The sequence below is a fragment of the Camellia sinensis genome, chromosome 7, assembly GCF_055761805.1.
Source record: "Camellia sinensis isolate YWXY chromosome 7, ASM5576180v1, whole genome shotgun sequence".
Lineage (NCBI taxonomy): Eukaryota > Viridiplantae > Streptophyta > Magnoliopsida > Ericales > Theaceae > Camellia > Camellia sinensis.
In genome coordinates this window covers 53,799,162-53,807,993 of record NC_138967.1, presented here as the reverse complement: position 1 = coordinate 53,807,993, position 8,832 = coordinate 53,799,162, and the positions used below count along the sequence as shown (strand labels likewise).

Sequence of the window (8,832 nt, the reverse complement as noted above, 5' to 3'; positions counted from 1 at the left end):
CTTTAGTTTGTTGCCTATATCTCTAACTAAATGCCCTTCATATCAGTTTTTGCACTCCATTTGAGTAATGGATTAGCGGAGAGCCATCTATGGGCGATCTATAACCGTAAAGCAGCTTATCTTTATTTTACTTCTCATAAGATTGCGAAGTTAAGACCTACGGTTCTATAGCGCATTATTGTATGATGTCTTGTAAACATAAAGGGTCGTGTGGTGCATTATTGTATGCGGTCATGCAAACCCTCCGGGTCATGTGCATATAGGTAAACAGCTTTGTGGTAGTGTAACTAAGTCACATAATGTTTTCTTAGTAAAGGTGACGTGAATAGAGTTTTGGAACTCTATAAGATAGAGAATTCTAAGCATAGCGCTTTATATAGCCTAGTTGAGAATGGAAAGAAATTTCCAATATCCTAGGGACAGTGGGAGCGATGTGCCTACTAATGGATTACTCCATTAGAGAAGAATACTCTACATTCCTAGTTGCATGGTAGCAAATATGAAAAATTTTCACATCATCACTAGGTGATTAAGAGGGAAACATTCATGATTGCTCCGCAAGATGATAAAGAGCCTAGGATAATGCCAAAGGCTCTAGCCCCTATTTTTAAAAAGTGGATTAATGTTGCGCAATTTAAGACAAAGTCTTTAAGGATTAACCATTTCTATAATTTGGTTGACTTTCCATTATGACACAAAACTGTTCTAAAGTTATGCGTAATTTGGATAGTCATTGTTGAGGCATAAGGCTCGCTAGATACCGAAAAGTCGCACCATTGAGAAAAGTGTAGGCCATGAGAAGACTTCCTCCTGGAGAGTGAGGTTATTTCGACTTACGCTATGATTGACATAAGTTCGGAACATTGATTTGTGTACATTGTGACCCAACTTCTAGTTGGAGAATTGGATAAGTAGATCCGTAGGGATTTACCTTCTGCTTTTATGGTGAAAAGTTAGGAGCGCAAAAAGGTTGCTAGTTCCAATAAATCTTTTACAGCCTAAAACAGTTATCCAAATAGTGGTTCTTAGATTTCCTCAAGCCATGATAGGCCGACGATGATCGATGAAGACCACTGAGGTATGATCAATGGTCCAAAAAGAACTTTTTCCTTACTTCATTATGAGCCAGGAATTTATAAGGTTGTCGCCACCTAGGGTGGGCAATCCTCTATTTTAGATATGATGGACATGGGTGATGTAATTTATATGCTCGGATGTACAATCCTTAGGGATTGTTTTAGGAAAATTCTCGGTTTGTCTTCGATGACTTACATAAAGAATATCCTAGAATGATTCTAGATGCAAAATCACTACAAGAATTTACACATTTTGCGACCATTTTTGCCGACCAAAAAAATTATTGTCGCAAAAAAATGACATTTGGCGACCAAATTTTAATTAGTCGCAAATGATCATTATTTTTGGCGACCAAATATTTTTGGTTGCAGAAGGTTATATTTTGGCGACCAAAAAATATGTTGGTTGCAAAAAGTGGTATACTTTTGCCGACCAACTACAAATTTGGTCGCGAAAGGTCACATATTTTTTGGCGACCAAAAATTTGGTCGCGAAAACCTTATTTTCAGCAACCAAAAAAAATTAGTCGCCAAATTAGTACTTTTAGCGACTAATATTTTAGTCGCCGTTGATTAAGATTTGGCAACTAAAAAAATTTGTCGGCGAAAGAACCTGTTTTTGCGACTAATTTGACGTTTGGTCGCCAAAAGTTTGGGGGGGAATTTGATTTTCAGTAGGGGCGGGATTTGAATTTTCTTTCTCTCCTTCGATGCCCACTCTCTCTACCAGCCTCACTGCCAAGTCTCAGCCTTTCTTTCTCTCTTTCTCTCTACCTAAGAATCCTCCTCCACATCTTCTCTTTCTCTCTCTCAAAAAACCCCCATATTCAGTTTTGTATGGCAGTTCGCTTGCTAGCATACGAGGTAGCTGACCTCTGCCTAGGCAAGCCGCCTCTCAAATCTCTCTCATGGTCGATGTCATTTGCTACCTCTGCAAAGACGAAAACCTCTCTTCTCCTTCCTCTGCTCTCAAATCCCCTGTTTCTGTCTTGCTCCCCAAACTTCCTGGTCTTGTCAGGCACGTCGAACCCTCTTGTAGGTATGGCTCTCTTTCTCTTTCTCTTTCTCCACTTCCCTGTTCTTCCCCATCATCTATCTACAAAGGAATACATGATTTAGGGCAATCCATTTGCAAAAAATGGGTTTGTGTACTGAAATTGTTCACTGGGAAATTGATGATAGGCACTGGGTATAAACCGTTGATGATTTATTTGAAGCTATCAGATCTGAGGGCGCATCATTGTTTCATATTATTTTTTTTTGTTGGTCTGTATTTTCATGCTATTTGTGTATATTTAAAGCTGCATTCGATACTTTTTTTGGGATAAAAAATTGGGTTTTGGGTTTTATATTCAGTATTTATGCAATAAAAAATTGGGTTTTGGGTTTTATATTCAGTATTTATGCAATGTGCCTGGTAGATTGAGTGATTCACTTTTATATTTTGTTGTATTTGCTTTTATAGATTGCTTGATGATAGGTTTTTCAATGTGTAGAGGGGTTTCTCCAATGTCCTCTACATGTTCGATAAATTGCCTCAAAGAATTGACCCCACAATTCCAGCCAAGAATCTATGCATGTTTTATATTATGTGTTATTGATTGTGTGTGCAGCTTTTGTATTTGTTTTTGCCATTAAAGTGGTGACATGGGAAATGCCTTTTTAATGATAAGAAAAATTGCTTAGGTAAATGCCACTGTATTGTAAAAGCAATTTGAGGTCTCTACTTTATTAAATGTCTTGATTGAAGGATTTTTATTTTATTTTTTGGCCAGATTGTTTGATGGATATTGTGTCTATTTCTATATCATCTTTTAGTTTGTTTTAACTTGTCTGTGGAAGGTTTCACTTGGTCCACCATTATTTACTTGGCTTTGTTACGAGTCTTGGTGGCTCTGTCCAAAGATCTTTTAGTAAATTTTCTTAGATATGATAACAAATCAATGGATGAGAATGTAAATATATAATAATTACATCTAACAAGCATTGCACGAGTTGTTGACAATGTCATTTAGTATTCTCCTGTTCCATTATTTAATTCAATTTATAGGTGACAAAATTCTACCTTTTGCAGTCAAGTGGCTGATATAAATATAAATGAAAAAGGAAGATGAAACTAAGAAAATGAAGATTTTCTGGTCACCTTCCGTGCAAAAAGAATGTAAAGCAATGCCCTCTTTCTTTCTTCTTTCTTGGTTCTTTTGCAGGTTTCTAAACCTTTAAGCTTGCAATGATGCAGGCTTGATATTCACCTTGCAGCTTGTATCCAAACCTATGATTTTTTCGGTTTTGTTTTAGGCCTAACAGTCTTTGGCTGTGACTTGGGGCCTCTTATTTTTGATTAATTATACTCTAGATGAAAGTTAATGAGATCTTTTTTGGTAAGTGATTTAATGATATTTATTGCCCTAGAAATCAACATAGGAGTTTTAAGGGAAATGTAGAATATATTTTGTTTTTGGATCAGTGTTCCTAATGGTTCATGGAGATAGTAGTAGACTCGTGAAATATCTATTAAGTGGCTACCTGTTTTAGAAATTTTCCTTGATCTTCATCTGCATAGTAAAATCAATTTTAGTGAATCTAATGGTCTGTTTGTTGGAAAATTCAGTCAGAAGTGAATTTTCTGGGAAGGCTTTCTCATCCGAAGTTAGTGAAGCTGTTTGGGTACTGTTGGGAGGATCAAGAGCTGTTACTTGTATACGAGTTTATGCAGAAGGGAAGCTTGGAAAACCATCTTTTCAGACGTAAGAACTTTAGCAAAGAACAAAAGAAAAGAAAAGAAAAGAAAAGAAAAACTAGCTGTCCATGGTTATATTGCATTGAATTGATTGCTGGATTTTTTTGGTTGTGCAGGGAGTTCTGCTGTTGAGCCACTTTCTTGGGACATACGGCTCAAAATAGCCATTGGTGCAGCACGGGGCCTTGCTTGCTTGCACACATCAGACAAGAAAGTCATTTACAGGGACTTCAAAGCATCTAATATACTGCTTGATGGGGTGAGAATTTATATGATCGTGCCTCGTAAGTTAATGAGTTGGATTTTATACTTGTGTTCTGAAAAGGCACTGACAATAAGAATAAGTAGGAAAAGGAACTTTGAATATGGTGACTATCTTGGAATGGAATGTGTGTCCTCTGTTTGAGTGACAAGGGAATGTAAGAAAAGAGTTGAGTACATTTTTTTTTGGGGCGGGGGAAGGGGAGGGGAAGTTGATCCCGGGCTCGAACCTGGGTTTTAAGCTTGGCTTACCCCTAGGTATCCATATTTTTTTTTTTTCAAAAATTTGTATCAATTAGAGGGGGAGGGAACGTCAAACTTGTGACCTCCTCCTAGTGAGGAACGAATCATGAATTCTGGCCAGTACTTGTTATCTGTGTTTTCTTAATGACAAGGTCTATAATAAGGTCTCAAGACTTGGGAGAGTGACTTGAGCACTTATCTAGAATACAGGGACTGCCATTTCATCTTTTTAAATCATTCAACAAAACAAGTGGTGTATCAACATCACAATCATGTAGATAGATATTTCCTCTAACGGCATTCATGTAATGAGATTCATCAGGCAGGTTAATTGACTCTGACTCACAATCTTCACATCTTATTACAGTGTTTGCTCTTGGGGTGCTGCACAATTCCATGAAGAATACTAAACTTAACAAAAAGGACGAACAACTGTTATCAATGTTGGATCCTTTTGTAAGATTGCTCACTGACTGCTTGACTGCCAAATACGAAGATATCATTTCTGCAGTGCTCAGGTGCCTTGCTCCACTGGTGAGGCTGCCTCTACCATCTCTTGAATCACAAGCTGACAAGATAAAGACCTCTCTGTTGGTTATAGCTCAAGGCTCTGTAAATGCTGGCAGCCCTGTGATGCAATCATGTCTAAGTTTGCTAACAGTGCTTCTGCAGAGCACTAGGATTACGCTTTCCACAGATCAATTGCATATGGTGATCCAGTTTCCTTTATTTATTGATCTCGAAAGAAATCCCTCGTTTGTTGCTCTTTCACTTTTAAAGGCTATAGTGAACCGCAAACTTGTAGTCCATGAGATATACGATCTTGTGACTCGGGTTGCAGAACTTCTGGTAACAAGTCAAGTGGAGCCAATTCGCAAAAAATGCAGTCAAATTCTATTGCAATTCTTACTTGACTATCATCTTTCAGAGAAACGTTTGCAGCAGCATCTTGATTTCTTGCTTTCAAATCTGAGGCAAGGATATAGTAATTATCCACATCTCATTTACCTCTATTATTTTTAATTTCTCTTACAGTGATTTAATTTTCTTGCAGGTATGAACATTCGACGGGAAGAGAAGCTGTGCTTGAAATGCTCCATGCAATTGTAATCAAGTTCCCAAAAGCCATTATAGATGAGCATTCCCAGACCATATTTGTTCATTTGGTGGTTTGTTTGGCTAATGATTATGACAACAAAGTCCGCTCCATGACTGGCGCTACTGTAAAGCTTCTGATTGGGCATGTGGGCCCGCATTCACTTCATTCCATTCTCGAGCATAGTCTCTCTTGGTACTTAGGTGGAAAGTAGCATTTATGGAGTGCTGCAGCCCAGGTAAAGTAATCAAAACTGGTCTGCAAGTTGTATATTTTGCAGATTTTTAGCTAGCATGTGTGAGCCTGCATTCACATTAAATTTTGACCATATGCAACATTAAACACATTAAAGTTTGATCATATGCTTTAACAGAAGTGAAAAAATTACATTAATTTTTGAAAAAAGACCGAAGGATATAACATCAAACATGTTTTTGTTTTTTTCTAAGAGAATTCGAAGTGGGAATTGGGTTTTGTTTACTGTTCATTCGCATGTTTTCACTTGATTTGGTGAAGGTGAAAACATCCTTTTTGTGTTGTCATTTTTTGAACCTTGTATTGAAGACGGATTTCAAAAAAATTAAAAACAAAAGCAAGCACCAAACATATTTTTCTGTTGTGTTTTCAAAATTTTTGAAAACAACAACATGAAAACATGGAACACAACTGGAACCAATTGAAGGCCCCACTAATTGACAGCACTGCCAGCAAGTGTGACATAATTCTCTCTATTGCAGCTATGGGCTCCTGCTGATGACGAATTGATTTTTCTCCATTTAATTATGCATTTTTCTTTCCTACAAGTATGACATAATTCTCTCTATTGCAGCTAAAACTACCCTATCAAATTGTGGCTATTGTTTCCGGTGCTTTGAATGATGCAGCTGCAAAGAAGTATGATTTGGAAGGATGGTTTCCTACATCCAGCACTTACAGAGAACTTGTTTCCTGTTCAAACTGCACTGACTATCAGTCCAGGAGATTAGAGATTCGATATGGGTAGAAAAAGGGTAGACTAGTAGTTATATTTTTGGATACACTAGTAGTTATATTTTTGGATGGGTGTGTATAGAAAATATTTAGTAGACTACTAGTTATATTTTTCGGTTGATGTACATGGATAAAAATTTTAAACATAATAACAAGTATTTGTTATGTCTTAAATTTTTATGTTAGATGAAATATGTAGTTTGGAATTATTTGTGGATGAAAACTTATAATAGTTGCTGATTTTAATTAAACAGGTTCAGAAATGGTTGATCTATGTATTTTGTTGAATGTTCATGATTCAATTTAATTGTTGGTTTGAATGATTTTTGCAAATTACAGATTATATTGAATAAATTGGATGGATTATTATAAATTACAGGTTTATTTTGTTGGATGTTGGCGACCAAATGTGACAATTGGCGACCAAGCTAATTTTGGTCGCAGAATGTCACAATTGGCGACCAAAATTTTTAGTCGCGGAATGTGATAATTGGCGACCAAACTAATTTTGGTCGCAGAATGTCACATTTCGGGACCAAAATTTTTGGTCGCGAAATGCCACAATTGGCGACCAAACTAATTTTGGTCGCAAAATGTCACAATTGGCGACCAAAATTTTTGGTCGCGAAATGTCACAATTGGCGACCAAACTAATTTTGGTCGTGGAATGTGACAATTGGCAACTAAAAAATTTGGTCGGTAAAAGGCAACTTTTCGCGACTAAAATGTTTTAGCGACAAAATGGATTAGTCGCAGTAAATAAATATTTAGCGACCAAAAATTTAGTCGGCAAATGTAACTTTTCCCGACCAACGAAAATTTTGGTCGCGAATTACTTTTGCCGACCCTCAATTGGCGACCAAACTAGCGACAAAAAAAATTGGTCGCGGATAATTTTTGCCGACCAAAAATAGACTTTTAGCGACCAATTTTTTTGTTGCCAAAAGTGTTAATTCTTGTAGTGAATTGCAAATCCATTGACTTACCTATTGGTAAAAGCTAGAGCCTTAGCTATTAAGTGAATCCTCGGATTGTCTTTGGGAGAAACAGATGACCTATATTCCTTGATCTTTTCTTTGTTGTGGGAGCCTAAAGTACGCTATGTGGGCGTATTCGGCATGATAAGTGTTATCTTTAGTAAATGGTCAACTGAGTTGTTTAGACATTGACCATGCTCATTAGATTGAGGATAAAATACTTTACTAGTAGTATATTAATTTGCTCCTTGTAAGATTCAATGCGCTAGTTGGGCGCATATGCGCTAGTTGGGCGCATCAAGAATGAACGCAAATTGGTCACCAAAATATCTTTAGAGAGGTTATTACGCAAGAGGTAGTGATCTTAAATCACTTCATGTGAGGCGTACATGGTGGATTCCATTGTATATACTTATCGCAAGAGGTGCTGATAAGGCTTATGTTTGGAATCTAGAATTGTGATCTTGAATCACTTCATGTGAGGCGCACATGGTGGATTTCGTTGTATATACTTATCATAAGAAGTACTGATAAGGCTTATGTTTGGAATCTAAAATTGCGCAAGCTGGGGTCAAATTTTTTTTTAAAATCAATCACTTATTTTTAGATGATGGGATGTTGACACTATTATGGTTTGTGTCATAATGATTAGCAGATGATGATGTCAGCAAGCAAGATTGGCTCACTAACACGAGCAATCACCCTTGGCGCTTGGGAGCGAGCAAGGCTGAGACTAGTGGTTTACTTTTATTTGGAGCCAAGAGAGGCTTAAATAATCCATTATGCATGTCGCCTTGGTTACAACCAAGATGAGGTTGTGTTAAGGACCAAACATGGATGTTAGTACCCACTTTCCATGTTATGCCTATTATGATTAGCCAGATGCGAGATCTCATTTGGCGCCTGGAAGGTAAGCAAATAGAGAATTCGGGTTAGGCGCTAGAAAGCGACTAGACTAATATCTGTACGGTGTATCAAGTATGACGTCACTCTTTATGGAAGAGTTACTCCACCGTAGCATGTATTCATACTATATGTGCTTGGCGACCGAGTAATGAGGTGAGAGAATGGATCCCAGCTTCCTCACCGTGTGAGTCTTACGTGTCATTATTGATATGACTTTCATTTATGTACCATTTTGTGACTTTTGACTATGTCATAAGGTAAGGGGTTGATGTTCTGCTACTTTGGTATGTTGTTTGAGGTCATGTATGATTCGGCCTTAAGGGACATCACTGGGAAAGCGGTCAATCCTAAACTAAATGGCATGAAGGCAAAGGGAAGATCATCTAGTATTACACCACTGTTATATATTCACTGTCGGCAACTCACATCGCTCTGTATGAGAGACGGATTGAGTGTGAATATATTGCAAGAATTGAGAGGGTCAAACATGCTCTTTTTGAGGGATTAGAGATGTTTTTCGGGCCGGTGTAATTAGATGGGTCT

At 37.4% G+C, this 8,832-nt stretch overlaps 2 protein-coding genes across 2 annotated transcripts; both read left to right on the top strand.

Annotated features, from left to right (window-relative positions):
* Positions 1-1,786: 1,786 nt before the first annotated feature.
* Positions 1,787-4,269, top strand: LOC114313260 (uncharacterized). The gene is made up of 3 exons (XM_082877061.1): positions 1,787-2,115; positions 3,688-3,823; positions 3,933-4,269. The coding sequence occupies exons 1-3, from the start codon at positions 1,914-1,916 to the stop codon at positions 3,946-3,948; spliced, it is 354 nt and encodes a 117-aa protein (XP_082733187.1). The 5' UTR covers positions 1,787-1,913; the 3' UTR covers positions 3,949-4,269.
* A 404-nt stretch (positions 4,270-4,673) lies between these two features.
* On the top strand, positions 4,674-6,684 carry LOC145794655 (uncharacterized). Its single transcript, XM_082877060.1, has 3 exons — positions 4,674-5,294; positions 5,375-5,654; positions 6,246-6,684. The coding sequence occupies exons 1-2, from the start codon at positions 4,717-4,719 to the stop codon at positions 5,628-5,630; spliced, it is 834 nt and encodes a 277-aa protein (XP_082733186.1). The 5' UTR covers positions 4,674-4,716; the 3' UTR covers positions 5,631-5,654; positions 6,246-6,684.
* Positions 6,685-8,832: the final 2,148 nt, after the last annotated feature.

Coding starts and splice junctions, on each gene's coding strand:
- LOC114313260 (XM_082877061.1), top strand. CDS start 1,914: ATGGCAGTTCGCTTGCTAGCATACGAGGTAGCTGACCTCTGCCTAGGC. Junction 2,116..3,687: donor CACGTCGAACCCTCTTGTAG/GTATGGCTCTCT, acceptor TGGAAAATTCAG/TCAGAAGTGAATTTTCTGGG.
- LOC145794655 (XM_082877060.1), top strand. CDS start 4,717: ATGAAGAATACTAAACTTAACAAAAAGGACGAACAACTGTTATCAATG. Junction 5,295..5,374: donor TTCTTGCTTTCAAATCTGAG/GCAAGGATATAG, acceptor ATTTTCTTGCAG/GTATGAACATTCGACGGGAA.